The sequence below is a fragment of the Synchiropus splendidus genome, chromosome 3 (genome assembly GCF_027744825.2).
Source record: "Synchiropus splendidus isolate RoL2022-P1 chromosome 3, RoL_Sspl_1.0, whole genome shotgun sequence".
Lineage (NCBI taxonomy): Eukaryota > Metazoa > Chordata > Actinopteri > Syngnathiformes > Callionymidae > Synchiropus > Synchiropus splendidus.
Genome location: NC_071336.1, coordinates 30,048,165 through 30,069,187, shown reverse-complemented (window position 1 = coordinate 30,069,187; position 21,023 = coordinate 30,048,165). Strand labels below are relative to the sequence as shown.

Here is a 21,023-nt window from a genome sequence, read left to right as displayed (position 1 = left end):
ATAGCATCTGTAGTTTGAAGCCGTGTTCCTAATGTTCTGACGTTAAGATTGTTCAGCGGGCAGATGTGACCTATAGCCAAGCAGCCACATGCATCAGCACCACTAGCATAAAAGCATGCGAGGAGGCTGACCCCCCCTCAAAAAGGTTTCGTTGGGTTTCGAGGCGGAAGAAAAGGACGTTGCGCGAGGTGTCGTCTCCTGTCAACAGGAAAGCGTTAAACCGCAGCGCTGCTCTTCTTGGCATTAGCGCGCTCGCCACCGAGTTGGTGTGATTCAGGGCATTAAGTTGCAGGAGGAGGCTGATGATGCCCCTGGGCTGGGTTCAGACTCCTGACGCAGCTCGCTGTGCTCCTCTGTGGACACTTCACTCCCTGCATTTACACATCAGCTTTCTGCCTACGCACACACCTCGCGCCTCCTTGATCCGCTTAAATGGGACACCACAGAGCCTTAAGGGTTGTTAGAAAACATTTTCATAGGAATTATGACACAAGCAAACTGCAGAGGAGAGTTGGAGGAAATGGAGCGCTCCTTACTACTTCAATCCCTGACACCCGACTTCTGATTCATGTGTCCAGATTACAGCTATCAGTCGACACTTGTTTACCTCCCACATGCATCTGAATTACTCTTCATCCAGCTGAGTTCTACTCCTGGTCTGCAACCAAGGCGCTGAACTGCTGACCTCTGCAAAGGCAACTGTTGCTACTGAAGGATGCTAAACTCTAAGCGGTAAAGCACATGCTAGTAAATAATTACATTAAATAAATGACGGTAGAATTTAGCATAATTTTCATTCCTGTACCAAAGAGGATTCTTATTCTGAACTTAACCTGCTGGTGATCCTGCGACAGGGACTTGATGATCACGTTTTTGTTGTTAAAAATTTTAAAGGATTTCATTCAGGACTTCATTCAGAACTATGCTTTTAATAAAATACAGCTTACACTCAAGTCACTAAAATAAAAATTCATTGCGACGGTGGCGACAGAATGTGTGGCCATTTTTTATTTAGCGTTGCTTCTGAGCGCCTAAGAGCTCGTGTTGGATCGCCATCACTGACGCGGGGTTCTTTGAAGCGGAGCGCTGAGAGTGATCTCATCGCTGCAGAGGGGGTCTTGACTCTAGTCAAGTGTGACTCGTAGCCACACCATGCTAACGTCTCTGTTCCCACATCCAGGTGCTAATGTAGCACGAGGCTCATGCTTTGCCGTCTCCTTCATTTGTCTCCATGTGGAGAACTGCGAGGAGGAAAGGCACTGAAGTCTCTTCACTTAATGGATGTGACCAGACTAGTCATTCATTATTTAGACTTGTGGATCTGTATTTCACTGATTCAAATCACTTGTTTGTCAGAATTCTCTGCCATTTTCTTCCACTTGCTGTGAGACTAGTGCGGATGAATCGAAGACAGTCCATAGAATGTGCTATGTGTCCACTTATTTCTTGTAAAATAAACATGGAAACCCTCTACCTTTGACTGTACAACGTGTGTAACACCACAAGCTGTGATGGAGGTCCGTGTCTTTTCTGACTTCCTGACTCCACCTACTGACAGAGAAACAAGGCGATGAAGCTAATGTTACGCTTGTTAATGTGTGTTCATCTCACATCTTTTTGTACATCTACTTCATTGGTCAAAAAGATATTTTGGACGCCGTTCCTCCATCCGAGTTAAAAAAAAAAAAAAAAAAAAAAAAAAACTCAAGCCACCTGGGACAAAAACCCTTACCGCTATTATCATTATAACTAAAGGAAAATACTAATATAGGAGGGCAAAAATGGGGTATATATCTCCAGAACTGATGACTTGACAAGTACGCTGGGGGTATAATGATGCAGTATGGTGTATTTCAGCACCATCAGCGCCACAATGCTATAAAGCTAAATGGCTCCCTCTGTGAAAAATAAGGTTTGTAGCCTAAAGGAACAGTTGAATGACCACCTGGCTACCTCTCATTGGTGGTGCGGGCATGTCCATCTGAGAAGGTTTGCTGGGGCAGATGCAGAACCATGGCATGTCTTGGGATCTGCTCGAAGGATCTTCAGATGACAGACACTGATGCCATCAGAGCAGGGCTTGGGGTTTTAGCAGTGGGGACGGACAGGTAAGTGTATGCGTGCTGAGGGTTCTGGAGAGCCACATGGGCCATTTGCATGGAGGAATTGAATATTTTATGGTGAAAGTATTGATGCATAAACTAATGTTTTGGATCTTGCCATAAGTGCAGCACAGAATTGTTCAGTATGGAACAATTCAAAGAGCAGAATCTGCCACTCAGCTGCTTTACTCTTCAGGAGCTTTAATGGAGGAGATTTCTGCGATAATGGACAGGAAAACAAGCAGATCCATTAATAATGAAAGAAATCCCACCGAGCTCATCTGAAATGCAAGCGCCACGAAAGCAATTTTGTTCAAGCACCAGCTTTAGGCGACGCCTATGATTGCATGGCTGAGAGTGAACTTTCAGTTTCCGTAGCCTGAGATGACTGTAACAAGCGTGTGAGGATTGAGAGTAATTCACGCCCGTCACTCTCCCTCTGGCCATCAAATCTAGTTTCCACGCCTCTTTACTCTTTATCGCGTTGAAAGCTCATTGAACCGTGAGGTTATGAGGACATTTGCGCTGATGAATTACTTTGCTGTTCATTCCCCTTGACGTGTCGTCTCCTGTTTATGTTCCGTAGCTGCCCATCCTGGTGTCGTCTGTGGTCAGCCTCTATTTCCTGGAGTGGACAGACGTGTTCAAGCCTGTGAAGTCAGGCTTCAACTGTCACGACCGGACCTTGAGCCTGCCCTACATCGACCCCAACCACGAGGTCATTCCCCTGCTCATGTTGCTGAGTCTGGCTTTCGCTGGACCCGCCATTACGGTAGGCGCCAAGAGGGACCCAGGAGTCATGGTTTGGTTGGTTGAAAAGGGATATTGAAATATGTTGGTATTGAAATACTACACTGGTTAACAGAGCTATTGATAACAAATGTGTCAGGAAATGGTGTGGACGGACCTGAACAGATTTTACATCCCATTTAAATGAGTTCCTCTTTGTTGCAAATGTTTTTATGGTTATAAATGTTTGTTTTGTTTTCTAATTGAGCCTATATTCAATGGCTCCTTCACAAATCATGTTATCTTTCTCAAGATCAGCTAACTTACCATGAAGCGAAGTAGCACCTTTATCCAAAGTTGTGCTTCCCATGAGTGTATTTTGTGCTCTGATGTAAGTATAGTTACCCTTCAGAAAAAAACCTGAAGCCTTGGGATGGGCGATAACTTATTGTACACGATATACCACCAAACACAGTCTCTGCGATGAGAATTCTGCATCTCACGATAAATTCAATAAACACACGGCTCAATCGCTGCATTGGACTTGTATACGTGAACCTGACAAGACGCCGCGCTCTCCAGCTCCGCAGCGTTCGACAGCCGACACTGGCGTGTGACAGTTGAGGAGAGTGTGGTGGACTTTGGTTCACGATCATAGTTTTACACTTGTTTTTAATACAGGGAACCTTTGATACTGACACTGGTCGACTCTGAGTCTCTGGATCAGTGTTTATTTTATTAGATGGAGTGGTCCTCATAGGTTCTCTGACGCGGTCGCCTGCCTTGGTTCACATCAACACATGCAGGTCTCCTGCTGCGCTGACGCCTCGGTGAAACACTGCAGTGAAAATAGTTGGGTATTGGGTTCACTGATCATGGACACACTCTCACAGGCAGCGCTAATGCTATAACCGGCATCAGTTAGGAACCATCAACATGAAATAAAACGTCAAAGTATTCGTGACATCTTCAATAAGGCATTGAAAAACAACCATTTTAGGAAAGAGACTAAATGATCATTTATTCACATGATTTCTAATATTTCTTCAATAGCATCTCGGAAATGTGTCCAGACTGCTCCATAGTTCAAGTCAACTGTTCAGAGACATGAGACACAGCAGACAGACGGCTCAATTTAACCCCTGAATAAAGCTGGCAGAGCAGTCTGTCAGACACCAGCGGCTTCTACCAGAGACGTGAAACATTGGATTTCTCATCTCTACACTTAGTTCACTATTATATTTCAACGTAAACAAATCATGATGTTGGAGACAAACTCCACTAATACGTTTCATCATAAAACAGTTTCAAGAGACTGTAGTGTCCAACACATGGAATAGAATGAACATGTATTTATCATGATAATTATCATCATCGGCATTTATCGTGTTTAGCCTTTTTGGTCCATATCGCCTACTGCAGCCTGAGCACAGCAGTCAACACATTCGACTATAATCAACTAGAAAGTTAGTCGCAGGCAGGTTCTTTAGTCGACTGGTCATAACCACAACATTCTTGAAATGAGGCAACATGACCATCATGACCCAAAATGATCAAAGTATTTCACGTATCAAAGCACACATCAAAGGACACTTACTTTTAACACCACATTTCGAGCAATGCAAATTCAGATCTTAACAATGTAACAATTTACATACATTTTGTTTATATTTATTTTTATTTTATTTACATCGCTCCAATCATGTACATCATGTTTACTTCAATTGTGATCCAACAAACGAAACATTCTGTTGCCATAGAAACTCCCTGCATTATGAGGAGAAAACAAAAGTCTGAGTGAGCCGCCTCAATAGTCCGGCCTTTATTATGTTGTTCTCTAATCTTTCTTATCCTGACCTGAGTCAGTTCAGCGTGTCATGTCTCAGCGACTCGAGGTTGATCTGGCTGCCGCAGCTCGCCACATGATCCACTTTCGACTCCATCAAATGGACAGAGTGATGACCGGGGGCAGATCTTCTTGCACAGATAGAAGAGAGATGCCCACTTTAACTTGCTGCTACTACACTGACGGAGGCTCAGTGATCCGTCCAGGCTCAGAACAGTTATTTTGAATGATAGTGTCTTGTTTAATACCGCTGCACTTTATGGCCTTTCCTGGTATCAAACACAAGCTACCGAATGACTCACAAGTGAGTACCCCATGAGCAATTGGCCTAATTGATTGGTGAAACTTCTCCTCCGTGTCTGACTCTCAAGTCATAAGCGGTCGGTTATTTATGAGCGCGCTGATGGTTTGTTTCTGTGGCAGATAATGATCGGAGAGGCCATACTGTTCTGCTGCCTGTCCAGGAGGAAGGGCGGTGCCGGCGCCGAAGCCAACATCAATGCAGCGGGCTGCAACTTCAACTCTTTCATACGCAGAGCCGTCCGCTTTGTTGGTGCGAATCCTATGAAATAATCCTTCAGAATAAAAGCTTCTTAACTCTGCTAAACTCTTCACTAGTGAAGGGTAGATGAGGTTTCATGACACCGTGTTGAAGGGTTGATGAGGTTTCATGAAACAGTGTCCTTATTTTCAGAGCCCACCAGATGACGCTGTCTGCTGTAAAACGTTTGGACTTAAACAAGTCAGGAAATTCAATGAAACCTCACATCATTTCTAAACCAAGAGCGCCATCGAGTGTCCTCTGAAAATCAGGACACTGTTTCATCATCCTTGCAATACTGTTTCATGATACCTGATCTACCCATCACGAATCTCAGGAGTCTGTTGGATTCTGAAGAGAAACTCTTGGTTGTGTTTGTGGTCCTCAGGTGTTCATGTGTTTGGACTTTGTGCCACGGCGCTCATCACTGACATCCTTCAACTGATGACCGGATACCCGACTCCCTACTTCCTGACGGTGTGCAAACCTAACTACACCACGCTCAACGTGAGCTGTGAGAAGAACCCGTACGTGATCGATGACATTTGCTCCGGGGCTAATCCAGCAGCCATCAACCAGGGGAGGTGGGTCCACCTCTACATTGCATCTTAATAAAATACAGGATCGACAGTTGATCAATACATCGAATATAATGTCAAATATCTTTTTTACCGCCTTTCATTTGTCGCGCCTGAAGTTGAACAATGCTAAACTATTTTCGCAGCAACAGATTCTTCTAGTAAATGTTACATGATGTCATTGTCGTCAGTAAATTGTTCATCTGTTATTGTTACTGTCATTACTGATACAGACAATGTTGGGACCGTTGACCCCGTTTATTTAGGACACACGGAGCTTTCGCTGCAGACTTTGCAAGGCTAAATTTAACCTCCAGCTTCTGGCAGAAACGCTGCCTCAACTCTCGCCGGCAGATTTTAGCTCCAGCGCTTGAGCTCCAGTCTCGTTCCCTGCGCAGGATGAAAGAATGTTTTACAGCAGTAAATTTGCCCAAGAGATAAGAGAAACAGCAAAAGACAAAATGTTGCCAAAGCAGAACTGTGGCAGTGAGGGACAGGAAGGTGGGAAAGCGACAAAATGAAAGTGAACATTTTGTCAGGTAGGACTGGAAGTGACGACGCCTCCTGACCTGACTGTCAGAGAGCGACTCATTTGGGGTGTGTTAGTGGAAGTCACCCGATGTGTGAGCGCGAGGGACGTAGCGTCCTGGGAAAATACTGACAAAATTCCCAAACTTCCATTTTTTAGAAGTTACTAAAACGTGACCCAGAGAGCGCAGATGTCCATCCACCCATATTGTTGTCCTATATTTACTTTATCCAGGTAAATAAGAAGTTTTTTTTAACCATTTGAAAAATTTATATGAACAATGGTCAGACTTAAATGAGCTCAAAGTAACAGCAGGTGGCAGCAACGTTCTGAAACTGACTGGCACAACCAGAAATAGATTAGATTATTGAATAAAATAAAGCCATTAAAGTATGGGAGAACTTGAAAAACCAATAGTAAAATAAATGAATAATAATAATGAAATGAAGAGAACAAGATTAGACCCTAAGAGAGTGAAGATATTCTGTGAAAATATTTAAATTATAGTATTAGATGCCTGTAAACATAGATAGATAGATAGAAATATTTACAATTATTCACTTTGACGGTCGACGGTCTCTGAAAAAAATGGTCTCTTTTTAAAGATGAACCCTCACGTGATCATATTTAAACGTAGTGGAAACATGGAAACAAACGGATAACACATAACACATCCACGGTTTTTGGCTGGTTTGTTACGGAAAAATCCTGCAAGAAATATCATAATGTCTGAAGTCAGTTGCTCACGGAACTGAGCAACTGAGGAACTGAGAATTCCAGCCGGACACGTGAAGAGACGGACCAAATTAAATGGCAAAAAAACATCAACAGTTCACTCCTAACTCAAAAAATTACATCATAGTTCTCCATTAAAAATATAGTATTTACATATGTCACTAGCCTTCAGTGACGTATATTTGCCTCTGAATTTTAATGCTTCTTGTTGCACATTTCTGTGGTATCAGACGGCATCATTGGTCTCTGCAGTTCAATATAAGTGAATTGAAAGTATTACAGTTGCCTTGTGTTGTCAGTGATGGTGGCTATTTTCTCTTTCAGGAAGTCCTTCCCGTCCCAGCACGCCACTCTCGCGTCCTTTGCTGCCGTGTATGTGTCGGTGAGTGAATGTGACGGCTCGTCCCAAGACAGCGGGATTAATAAAAAGTTCTACTCTGCTCACATGAGATTACTGCTCATGAATCATGGTGAATTGAGCGATGGATCTATGTCCCGTTCATGCTTCCGCAGATGTACTTCAACAGCACTCTGACCGACTCGTCCAAGCTGCTGAAGCCCCTGCTGGTCTTCTCCTTCATCATCTGTGCCATCATCTGCGGGCTGACCCGGATCATTCAGTACAAGAACCACGCCGTCGACGTCTACCTGGGCTTTCTTCTGGGCGGAGCCATCGCTGTCTACTTGGTATAAAGTCTTGTTTGAGGTGTCACGTATAGAATCAAAGTCATGAGTTGGCCTAGTCATTTTGAGCTGTTTTACTCTTGAATAGACTAGAGAGGGTATGAGAAAGACCTGATATGGCTCAAGTTCCCTCCTCTGGTTCTCACCGATGCTATGAGCTTGGTTTTGTGTGCTCTCTCTGTCTCAGGGTCTGTATGCTGTTGGGAACTTCCAGCCAAGTGAGTCCCCCGTCACCCTCCCCCGCCCACCTCTGCAGCACCCCCCTTGCTCTTTGCCACACATCAGTCAGGAGGCGGTACTTCACCACCTGCAGATGAAAGCCAGCTTGGCCGGCGAGGTCGGCATCCCCACGTCCCACTCCGAAGGTCTTCTCCACCGGACCCTACAGCAGCAGAGGTCTGAGGAGGGCATGAAACACCCCAGCGGGGACGTGGACATGCTCTCGCCTCATAGCCCTCGAATCAAGGAAGACGCGCTGACATTCAGCCACACCCTTCCCCGGGTGCATACGCCGCAGGCGATGGCGGCGTACGAAGAGGCGGCCAGGCGTCACGCCGCCACCCTCCACCACGCCTCCCTGGACTCCAGCCGCTCCAAACAGCTTTTGTCTCAGTGGAAAAGTAAAAACCACAAATGCTCGCTGCAAGTCCCAAATTCATACGCCTCAAATCTTGACTCACCCACCGGCCAGCCTGTCCAGCATCCTCACCACCACGGCAGCATGGAGCTCCGCTCCAGATCCGAGCCATCCGCAATGGGTTTGAACGGAAATTTTGACGCCCATGCGTACATGTCCAAACTGCCCACTGGAGCCAGCACCACCCTGCCAAGCAACTGCAGCGGCATCACCGGGGGAGCGAGGATCTCTATGCAGTCCAGACCTGGGTCCTCACAGCTGGTCCATATACCGGAGGAAGCTCATGAGAACTACAACGCAAGCTCTCAGAGGATGCCAGGAGGGGGCGACGGTGAGGAGTCTGCTGTCAACCCTGCAGTCCAGGCTAACTGGCAGAGAGCGGTGGAGAAGACCGCTGAAGCCGAACAGCCACGACTCATGCAAGTCATCGCGTTGTCCAAGCAGCAGGGGCTACTTCAGACCCATTCCAAGAGTCTAGATGAGAGCAGCATTGGCTGCAGCAATACTGGGAGTTGCCAAAGTTCCTCTCGCTTCAGAGCGCAGACCACCCAGGAAAGCACGACTGGCCCGAGCTCGCTGGGCAGCACCACTGGCAGCATTTCAGGAAGCACTGGGGCGATCGTCCGGATAGAAGCACATCCGGAGAACAACCGGCCGGTCATTCAAGCTCCGTCCACGGACGGAAGCGGGTCATGGCGATGGCGGTCCCTGGACCATGGCAGCGGCGCTCCTGGTGCCGGAGGAGCAGCTCCAGGTTTCAGGCAGTCGTTCGAAGTGAACGATCTCAACAGAGACTCGGAAGGCGCCGATCCGAAACGCGAAGGATCTATCGAGAGAAAGCACGCCAATCACATCGTCACCACCACCGCCACGGTCAGCACGCCGCCCATCGTCACGGTTCACACCCAGAACACTGGTCAGTCCGAGCACAAGCTGCATCCTCCGGGCTTCTCCACCATCAGGGTCACGCCGGGCGACGGCGGTGGGTCTGGAAGCGCAGCACCAAGTCGAGACGGCTCCTCAGAAACACCCTCCGTCTCCTCCAGTCGCGAATCTACACTGCGGAGGAAAGGCAACCACATTCTGATCCCGGAGAGAGCGAACAGCCCCGACGTGACCCGCAACGTGTTCTACAAGGGGACGTCCATCACGCCTACTTTCAAGGAATAACGGGACCAGAAACTGCTGACTGCGACCCCCTCGATGTGTGAAAAGATTCTGCATTTATCGTACTCCGGAGTTTTATGCAGCATGAGACTTTTGTATGTGTTAGCACTGAAGCACAACCTTTGTTGTCGAAATCACTGTGTACTTTTGTGGTCACGCCTGAAAACACCTCTGGGGGGGTGGAGGGGTATTTTTCTACCGTGTTCTGGAGACATTTTAAATATAAAACTGCCCCTAAATAGGATTTTTAAAAGTAGCACAGAGGCTTGTGAACTGTGGACAACTGCTGCCAAAATAATAATAATAATGATAATGACATATCCTGCTACTGTAAATACTGTGTCTGTTTGAGGGTGCTACCGCAGAGTAACATGAATTATCATTTCAGTTAGAAAAAAATATTTTACAAAACCTAATATTGTTATAACATAGTTAAAAGACTTATGTTTTGTATTTTTGTCTCTTTCTGTACAGACGCCACAAAGTCAACAAGTGTACCATAAGTGTGCTTAGCATTCTTCTGTAGCTACGTCAAGTCACACACGACTTGCTATGTGTGTTTACTAAACCCTATCGACTGTAAATGAACCTTTATATCCTGCGGTCCATGTCTGCAGCACCAAGCACAGAAATTTTTGTATTGAATTAGGGGTTTCCTGCTGGTTCAAATCTGCAATTGCAAGGTGAAACATATCCGACAAATAGTTTTAAACGCACAGATGATGTAGCAAATTGTGATAATCTTCAGGGTTCCATTCAGTATTTTACCTTTTTTTTGGGGGGGGAAAGCATTTTTCTTTGATCGAAGATCGTATTAGTTGTAGCCACCATGGCATACAGTGCTACGAGTAGCATTGCTAGCATACATGTTCACCAGCCTTTCAGTCGCTCAACATGACTTCAGGAGAGACTGGACAGAGTCTTCCGCCTAGCATTTTTTAAGTGTCCAAAATCAACCAGCAGATTTCTAGAAAAAAAAAAATATATATATATCCTTCCAAATGTGTAAAATCTGACGTGTGAGTTGTTTAGTGTTTATTTGATGGTGCGTTATGGATATCGGCGGTGACAAACGCCGCCACTGGAAATGAAATAATAGAGGCGTAAATATTCCAGTTTTGGTGCCAACTGTTTCGTAGAGTTGTTGCCAAAGTGTCATGCGTGTGTAAAGAAAAAAAGCCAAAGGCAGAGTTTCACTGGAATATAAATGAAATTTATCTGTACAGCAAGCCTGCGTTCTATTGTACGTGATTTACTCTATAAAAGCAACATTTGCATGGTCACTTTTCTTGAACATATCATGTTGAAAAAAAGGTTCAATTGTATTTTTTATCTGTTTCTGTGTTTCATAGTGAGAGATGACAATCTTTATATTGGAGTGCCGTCGCCCAATCAGGTTCTTGTTTTCAGGCTGGTTTTATGACTCATGATGGACCCTGCTAGAAGCCAGAGCGGCTTACGACAGCGGCTGAGTTGGTCTCAGGCGAGTGTAAGGAGGCGGGACGCTGCTCCGAGCGGGGTGTCTGTTTTGTTGAAGCTTTCTTCTCAGCTAGTGAACACAGACCCCTTTGAATCATCTGAAACCAGCTGGTATGTGTTATGCATGCTGGGAAGCAAGGCCAGTCCTCCTATTGAAGGTGGAATGAAAACCTACATCCTGAAATACCTTCTGACCCTTCTTATTGGATTTGAACCCGTGACCCATCAATATTCACATTCAAACAGTCCAGATCTAGTTAAAGGTGGGGCGGAGTTTTTCCTCTCTGCAACCAATTATTACATGCCCTAACACAAAGTCTTTAGTCACCTGTGCAATGTACGGCACTGTAAAAAAGTCGTCCTGTCATTCAACCGACCCGTTCCAAATAACTGGATTGGGATATGGCTATCCAGCTCTGCTGCCTCTTGTTCCGCTCCTTCCCCATCCCTCCTGTTTCTACTTTCTTTCAGTCTCAGTGTTAGGAGAAAACCTTACAGAATTGATGTCGTGCACAGGCATGACTTCGGCGAAGGGTTAGGGTTGTTCAAACCATTTTTTCACCATCCCCAACCCTACCATTAAGGGAACGAAGTCCCAAAATGTAACAGTGAAGTTGGAATGCTTGTGGTGCTACAATCGATTTTAGACTCGAAGCTTGGGTATATGGAAAAGACTGCCAGTAGAACCACTGCTCCTCCGTATCAAGAGGCGACGGTTGCAATTCATCATAAGTTTTTGAGGGTCATGTAAACAAAGGACTTTGCATGGTTGTGGAACAGCCGACTGATGCTTGTCAGAGGATGAAATGTCTGAAAGCGATCATTCTCTCTTAAGAAGGGTCAGCAGTGCAAAACACGTAAAGCGTGTCGGTCAACAGAGCGACTTATTTTTCTGGCCGAGCTGTTTTGACACATTCTATCGGCAGTTTTGAGAGGTTGGCATCATCGTTTGCAGTTTGTTTACGTTCGAAAACCAGTCAGTTTCTGTACAGCAGCGAAGCAATGTAGAGAACCGCTTTAATGCTGCTTCTTCTTTGATACTGAAGCTGAAGAGCTTTTTTACCTGCATTGTAATGGTGCGCCAACAGTAGTGATGGGCTTAGTGAGGCTTCATGAAACAGTGTCCAGACTTTCAGAGCCCACTAAGTGACACGCTCTGCTCCAAAATGTTGGGATTGGATGAAACTGAAACATTTTCAAACCATGGGCTCTATGGTTTAAAAACGTCAATGAACTAGATGAAGAAATGGACTAGAAAATGTCAAGGCAGGTGAGCAAATACTTGTGGTAATATAGTGTATTTCTACAGTAGATAAATCCAATCCACCATGTTGTCTATCCACAGACTTAAGAGCCAGTCCAGCTGAGTAAAACCGGACCATTTTTAGACCATGGGCGCTACCTACTGAGCCCTGAAAATGAGGGCACTGCTTCACGAAGCCTCATCAGCCCAACACTGGCCGACAGGCTCTACTGTAACTCCTGTGACATCACAAAGGCTTGTTTCCGGTTCTTGCTTTGTGCACCACTGTCTTGTCACTTAGAAATAGTTTAACATTTATTTAATGCTCTAACTCAACAGAGCCAACTATGTCGATGATATGTGATCTTTTTGTTGTTTTTTTTTTACTGCGTATTTATGCATCGTTCCAGTGGTGCGTCGGTGACTCTTTAAGTTGCGATTATTGGCTTTGGGTTCTGTTCAGGTGCTGCTGACTGTCAGTATTTTCCACAAGACGTCCTTTGTTTCATTTGCGGTCACAATTCAACAGCAGAAAACCTGGGGGTAATAAGAACCCGCAACGGCTCTGCTTCCAGTCTCTCATGAATGACAGAGCTCTGAAACTGTCACGAGGGAGACGTCTTCCCCCAAGTTACCCAGCATGTGTTCTCCTCTACTGTACTTTCATGTCTATAAATACAGCCTGTCCCATGGACCTGATTGAGGCCACGCCATGAATTTTACTTGCATTTCAGTTGTTTTAGAGCAAAGCCTTAACATTGTTCATATCCCCCAGGTTGCCACCGAAAATGATGAATAATATATATATATATAAAACAGAGAGAAATTGAGGTGAATAATTTCTGTGTTTCACTATGGTTACATGTGTGTCTCAGAGGCCGGGGATGTAACACTTGGGTAGCAGCGTAGACCTGTGACTGGATGTTCTCTGCATGTGTTAACCTCTCGTGTCGTCCATGGATGATAATACTGTTATCTGATACTGTGATCAGCTGTGTGGATTCTATGCAGCCAAACTTTAACACACTAACCCTGAGAGTGGAGGAGGAAACGCTCGACTTGGACTCGCAGGTCAGGGTAGGTGACGGTCTGTTCATTGTCAATCATTTGGATTACTGGAATAAATGTTTGCTACTGAAGACAGTTGAAGTGTCTTTTCTTTTCCCCAGAGGTTGGTACGTGTAAAATTCAGAGGCACTTAAGACACTGTTTTTCCAAGTGCGTGACTCAGGATTTTCCGTGAGCTAAAATCTATTAGAAAGTGCTTAATTCATCAGCTTCCTTCTACACCGACTCACCTGAGTGAAATAAGCAATCTAGCTGTGTTCCACTTTCCCGGACAGGTGTGAATTGTTTTTGTCTTCAAGTCGGGGACCAGTGGAGTCGACAGTTGAGTACTTGTTGCTATGATGTGTTTTTTTTTGTTTTTGTTTTTTTTACATTGGTATTTGAAAATGTTGAAGTACTTTCTGGTATGTTTCATTGGTAAGTTGGTGACTGAGTTAATTTCAAGTCAATATAGAGGCGCTACTACAGATATGTGGGAACAAGGGATGTGATACGTTTGAGGCAGAATCTGAGGCATTAAATGCTCATTGGAAAATTTGCTGTAAACCGATCAGAGTCCAGATGTAATGGGGATGTAGAGAGCAGGGGGGAATTTCCGAACTAGACGAAGAAATGGACAAAAAAATGTGACTTGTGATGGACCTGAAGTTTTTTTTTAATATATTTCCACAGTAGATAAATCCAATCCACCATGTTGTCTTTCCACAAACTTAAGACCTGGCCCCCGCTGCGTGACCAACTTTTGTAATGCGACTTAAAGCAACATTGCGTAGTTTTTGGCAGCGCCGCTGGTATTGTCAAACTATCGCCCCCTGTCCCACGTCTACTTGTTGATGACAAAGGGCTTTGGCGAAACATGTCATCGCAGATGGCAATATACACTTGCGAAGCAAACTCTAGAAACATCTATCGTTCAACATCAGGAATCGAACTCACGACCAAAATAAAGTGAATATAGAATAATAAAGACAAAGCTATTTTTTCCATCATTTTTCATCATCATGACTCAGTGTATTTCAATAAAGCGGCATTAAAACAGCGATGAAAGCGTGAGCACCAAAACACTGCGGCAGCTGCAGAGGATGGAACATGTCACACTTGACCCAAGCAGACAGTCCATGAACACAGCTAGTGACAGCGAATCGTCTAAACTCTCTTTGCTCTCTAAAAAAGCTAGTGGACATTAGCTGCGGACGTTAGCTGCTAGTGGGGTTTAGCCATATGTAAGACTCTTAGCTGCCATAAACCTGTCTCGTGGTCACATGGGTGGCTGTGGCGTCACTCTCAGGACACGCCCCGAGAAAGTTGCCATGTCTCAAGATTTGCTATAGTAATAGATAGAGAGCCAGACGCTGTGATTTATGACTGTTCAATATGAAGCCCAGCACCAGAGATAAGGTCAAAATCAGATTTATTGTTGCTTCAAGAGACTGTGGAAGCCATCTTTGCTGCTGGAAACCACTGAAACAACCCATGATGTGAATCAAAACACATGTCTCAGGGAGGAAGCGCTTCGGTGATGCGTTTGCACACATTAAGTGCAGAGAACATTTTTTGGGGCGGAATTCAATCCGGAAGCTTTTTAAACCCCTCAGCCCAGTTTCATGACTCAACTCAAGTCATTTATGTTTTAACGCTGACGTCAAGTGATGGAGGCAGGTAGGGTTCTGACGCGATGGGACACGGGGGGTGGCGCTCTAGTGGTGCGAAAGCATCAGCTCTTTTCCCACGTTTTCTTTAAATGATATAAGTGCCGCATTTCCCCCCTCATTCTGAGATTCTTTTGAAAAAAAAATTACTCTCATCATCTCCATAAATAAAATTTGGACGTCATAGAACTGGCAACCTATAAGGCTTCACTGCGATACACGTAAACCACTTGGCCACTGACAAGTCGTATGCAAATACGGCTCTAAATAAGGCATGTGGAGGATATGTATCTGTTGAAATGGAGTTAAGGTTGGTTGCTTTAGTGACCATAACAACAACATGTTTGTGATGCCGGTCTTTTTTTCCTGACTTAAGCGTCAGCCCCCGAAAAAGCATGTGCCTGAGGGAGGGGAAATGTTCGGGAGTAACTGTTTTCTGAGTTACATTGTAGTGATGGCGGGTTGGCGGGTGTATTTTTAGCAGGATGTGTATGAGTCAGTTGACTTTAATAATCATAGCGATGGCTTGGCTTGTGGTCTAAGGGCCGTCAGAGCGATGTAGAGTAACACACACATTCACACATTCATCAAAAGCCTGCTGGTTTTGTCACGCAGGTGATGAGCACTGACCACCAAGTTAGCAATGGATTTAACCTCTTGTCGTCCAGGACCCCCCTGAAGACAATAGGTTTCCTATGTGAGCATGGTTCTCATTGGACTCAAGTATAATGGTGGTCGATTTGTCAGCACCCGCAGCTCTTTGTCTTAAGCTGAGCCAGTCCTCACATACCCTTCATCACCTTCCTTCAGCCACATTTTCTGGCAATGAGAAACAAATTACATGACATCAGTTTGTGTTGTTTCACACTCCAGCACTTGGCTTTTGACAGCAGTAAGCACTCTGAGAAGTTACACCTTCAAGACAGCAGATGGCGCTGTGATAAGGATTTGTCATCACATCATTTGTCATCGACCTTTAGTTTTAATGGGAAGGAAAGTTTCTTCATCTGAAATTCTGCTATAATATTCAGCTACTTGTACTGCCACTGCAACTGGATGGATCTTTTTTTGTGTGTGTACAGATGTCACCACAATCTCTCAATAAGGAAGTATCCTACAATTAAAAAAATCCTGTATCAAAATGCCAAAAATACGGAAGAGGATTAGGGCCAGTGAAGAAAAAAACAAAATAATTGACTTTAAGAATTCTCACTTTAAAGTCAGGATTCTGACAATTATTGTTTTGTTTTTTTTCACTCTTCCATACAAACATGTCCCAGTGTTAGAGAATCCTTTAAAAATCTTTCAGGGATCCAGACACAATTCAACCAGCTGTTCTTAGTCCACAATTTTCACCCAATTCCATCCTTAAATTTTCAAGTAACTTTGAGGTCAACAGCGTTGAAAAGATGAGCTCCTTGGCGAGGGAAGTAACAAATACATCTCATCCGAAGTGAGTCGCCTGACTGCTGCGTAACATTATTGCCATGTTACAGAAGAACAGGAGACGGTCCCGCAAACTTGATGAGTCAGCAGCTTTTCTCGCGCTGTCAGCCAACAGTCAAAGATCATCTACTGAATCATCCAGCGCGCCACTCATCTTTGGAATCCTCTGACTCAGCCGTGGTCGCGAGCGCATCATGTCGTACCAATAGAAGCGCTCCGCACTTTACATTAGCCGACGCTGGGAGGGAAATGTGTAAAATTGTCGGCTCGTTGGTACCTGTGGGAAGAGCTCTCCTGGAGTGAACGGTGAATTATTCAAATTGCTGTCACCACTCATTCAGTCACACGAGCGCAACATGTCTCATTCATAGAAAAGTAGAGGCTGAGGAATTATTTAAAGGTGTCCTACATCAGAGGGAGTTGCTGGAGCCAGCGTAGCCGCCGACTTGACGGAAGCAGAGTCAGTCACAGATTCGGATTTATGTTGTGAATGTGGGAAGCCATTTTGAGTTTGTTGAGCTAAGCTTGTAACAAGTCTGTAATTCATAATGTATGTCTAAAAATAGCTGTAATGAAGATGAATTCATGAGTTCATATTCCACAGCCGCAAACGGCGAAAATTTGTTTTAGCTTCTATGTAAATGACCAATGTTTTTGCGGACTTTATTTATACACTTTGTCAAATTAGAAAGTATGGCTTATTATGGTGGTCTGTCTTTCTCGTTGGTTGTCAAACGTATTGGAAAAAAATAAAATAGAATCATTTTTTTGTGTGATTCACAGCTATATATATATATATATATATATATATATATATATTGACAGAGACATAAGTGCAACGAATCAACTTGGGGAAAAAACTCTCTGTTGTTGTCTGTTGTTTGGTTGAATAATTTAATATACATTTGGGAGAAAAACATATTCAAAGGTGTCTTTGTTTGTTAACTTGTCTGTTTTGTTTTGTTTTGGGTTTTTTTGTATCAATCGTGAGAAACTAAATTGCAGGGAATTTTACTGTCTTTATCCATGCAAACCGACCTTATTTTACGTTTTTTCTTCTTCGAAAACCACCACTTTCGCTACTTTCACTTTCGGACAAATGGTGTCCCCTTTACTGCCAGTAGGAGGCGCTGTTTGCTAATGTTTTCACGTGTCCATCAGCAGACCGCTTCATGTATGTAGGTTTCTTGGTCAGCAGGAAAAAGACAGGAAATGACGTATCGCCACAAAATGTTCCATCGACTCGACATGCACGTGACAACGTCAGAAACCAAAGCTGGGATGAGTGACTTGTTATTGTTGGCTGTGAGACTGCGCAGCCGTTGTCGGGCCTCCTACCATCACCATGGTTACGGCCGCCTGTCTTTGATGCGGGTAAATTACAAAGTCTCTTTCAGTAACATCAACTCAGCTACAGTCTCTGATGATGATGATGATGATGATGATGATGAGGGCCCTTTGGCTCTTGAAAAGAACTCCGTCTGTTTTGAAACAGACTGAATAGGAGATTTGAAAACATGACCCAGAGTGAGCTGAAAGTCTGTGAATATGATTTGATCAATAGAAACGTCCTCCCTAGACGTGTTCATGTGAAAGAATCCTTCATCCTCGTGCCACGACACGAGAGTCTCCTGTGGGCGGATGAATGCTCTGCTGATGAACAGAGAGGCTGAGGACACTCATGGAGCTGCTCCCTGATTCATATTCATGGTTCTCAACATTGAACCTGCGACTGGTAAATAAGGAAAACAGTGACAACTCATCACACGGGATTCAATCTCCCTCATATTCATGCTGTTTCCCCCAGCAGGGTGCAACAATGATGGTCCTATTCATCTGCTGCTGCTCAGCTTCCCCCCACTACAGCATGTGAGTGGGCGTCCGTGTGTTACGAAAGGCTTACAGCATGCGTTTGTGATGGGCTGCAGCAGGACGTGGCGCTTTGTTGTTCGATTCAGTCCAACTTGTTTGTGTTTTTGTTGCAATCTGAGGCGACAGATTTGATCAGAGCCACAAGCCCAGTGAGCACATTTGACTCAGCATTAAGCCCTGAAAAAAGTTGGATCAAAATTAAGTATACGTGATTTTATTTCCAAGCAGATAACATAATATTCATCCAAATAATGACCATTTATTCTGGGCTAAAGCTCAACTTTGTGTTCCAAAAGTATCTAATAGCATATGTATATACTCTATTTATGATTGACAACTATATCATTACATTATTTATTAATATTAAGAACAGGACAAAGCAATATTTGTATGAGCATCTCATTCAATAAGATCATGCTTCAGTCACTTGAGACAGTTAATTTTCATTGAAAGGTGAGAGTGGAGGAAAAGAGAGGCATAAATCATCATTTTAAAGTATTTGACAAAATGAAAACCATGATAAAAATGAATGTATATTCAGAAACATATTTAATAGAGTCAATAAATATGTGAGGACTCAAACATGGGCACTATAATCTCAGAAAAAAATATTATTCCAGACCAGTGTGAGAAGAATGATTAATATATAAAAAATGTGTCCTAGAATGTGTCCTACCTCGAAAAAGCAGCATATAAAATAAACAAATTATAACCATGTATGTAATATTGTGACAAAAATCGATTTAAGCGTCAGTATTTTCAAAATTATTAAAAATGATATTATATATAAAATAAAAAAGGGGAAAAATATTAAATGAGACGGAAATCAAAAAGGAGTACAAAATTAAACAATAAAATGGCATAAAATAAAATTGACTTTTAAATAATAATGATAATAAAAATATTAGTACAACTAGAATTAATAGTGAATTATTTTAAAGTCAATAATACATTGAATTGTGAGGATTTTCTTCTTTTTTTCCTCATAGTAGTTGTTGTAAACAGCTTAAACCATATACAGACACTCTCCACTGGGAAATTGTCTCGATGTGGTTCTGCTGGGTGAAGAAGAAGCTGTTCCTGGCGCTGCCACATCACCTTCAGATGTGGACCCGGCCGTGTCTGTGTTTCAGTACACAGTTTACCAAGCTTGATGCTTCTTAATTCTCTCATTTAAAATTGAACCACAGTAATGTGGAGGGAGCCGGAGGTTTCACCAGCTGGCATTTACGTCACATTAACAGGCAAATGTTCCAGTTTCCAGCCAAAAGATCTGTTTGTCCATCAGTGCTTCTGTGGAATCCAGCTGGCTAAAGACAAGTCGGATTTTCCCATGAAACACCAGCTTTCCGTATGCGCCTGGTGAGGGAGAGTCAAACCTGAGGGGAACGTTTCTCGCTGAGCTAAAGAACGTCTTCGTCCTCGTACTATCTGGGACATAAACTGAGATCTCTTCTCACTCGGCCGTCTGCCAAGTGAATGTGAGTTGGATGATGTTGCCATGGCAACAACCATCTCTCCAGTTAAAGCTTTAGTTAGACATTACTGGCAGAGCTGCCGAAGCTCTCGCTCTCTCAATATGAAATGAACGAAACAGCATGAGTGTCTCTTGAACGCCACATCGATAAAGACTGGAGCTGGACCTCACTCTCTCTGTGAAAGTCCTGCGGAGACACTCAGGGGTCCATGATGTGCGGAAGGAATTAGCTATTTTAAACTGCTGAAACCGCTCATTCTTTAGCTGAACGTTGAAGCCACGATTGCATTGTGCTCTAAAACTGTGCGCAACAATGTGTGAATATCAAGCCTTCACCATATGATCATGTTACATTCCAGCTCATGAATTGTCACTGCTTTAGTGGTGCATTTTCTCTCGGCTCACAATCAGAATTACCAGTAAAACGTTCGGCCCCTGACCCTGAGCTTCCAAAGCGTCTGTTGTTCAGCTTGCAAAGAAAAGTTGATATATTTCAGTTTTGCTGATCTCACATAAATCCAGCGTGATTGTGTAATGACAGTCAGCAACCGACAGGCCGCTCACAGTGAAACAGCTCCTCTAGAGGCTGATTCTGGCATTTTACCCGCTCTATTATGTGTCATGGCTGTGGAATAGTTCTGTTTATTTTGACTAACACTCAGGTGGATGATGGAAGTGCAGTGCACTGGAAGGACGAGGCCCAAATCTGAACACTTGGTAATGCAAATGAAAACAGTTACGGTGGTCCTGCAATGTGTTTCACACCTCTTGAAGTTGGGACGGAAGGCTACCCGTAACGTGGTGAGTGATGGTGAGCTGTCCTCATCACAAAAACTGCCTCTGCACTGAAGGATTTTTTCAGCTTCAGCACCAATTTGCCAAAATTTGCCACCCTCTGGACACAGGGCTTTCAATTGAACGGCACATCCTGAAGCCGTAGGCTGTGTGTCGTGTAAAGGATAGATAGAGGTTGGGGTTATGAATTGCCATAGGATGGCGCTACTTTCGCTCTGTGTGTCACTTGGTCTATAAAATGCATTCAGAGTGTGCGCCCCTTGCACGTGGAAGGCAAATGTTTCACTCCATTGACACGCTTATGCGTCAACACACTGTATGTGTGTCAATAGAGTCAACATAGGACGCAAAAGTCACTGAACAGGAGTCGCAAAATTATTTCTGGAACTAAAATGGTTCCTGCAGTGTAAGTGAAAGCAAAGGTGAAGACAAGCTGTTTGTTAGGT

The 21,023-nt window shown here is 44.0% G+C and overlaps 2 protein-coding genes across 2 annotated transcripts in view; one reads left to right on the top strand and one right to left on the bottom strand.

Moving 5' to 3' along the window:
• LOC128756225 (phospholipid phosphatase-related protein type 4) overlaps window positions 1-13,503 on the top strand; it is a 28,950-nt gene extending 15,447 nt beyond the window's left edge. The window contains exons 2-7 of the mRNA XM_053860568.1: window positions 2,689-2,874; window positions 5,101-5,230; window positions 5,607-5,802; window positions 7,385-7,442; window positions 7,574-7,747; window positions 7,932-13,503. Of these exons, the coding sequence (XP_053716543.1) occupies window positions 2,689-2,874; window positions 5,101-5,230; window positions 5,607-5,802; window positions 7,385-7,442; window positions 7,574-7,747; window positions 7,932-9,551 (2,364 nt within the window). The 3' untranslated portion in view covers window positions 9,552-13,503. The remainder of the gene's footprint in view (window positions 1-2,688; window positions 2,875-5,100; window positions 5,231-5,606; window positions 5,803-7,384; window positions 7,443-7,573; window positions 7,748-7,931) is intronic.
• LOC128756227 (phospholipid phosphatase-related protein type 5-like) overlaps window positions 1-21,023 on the bottom strand; it is a 137,688-nt gene that overhangs the window by 89,225 nt on the left and 27,440 nt on the right. The gene's annotated exons all lie outside the window — the stretch shown is intronic.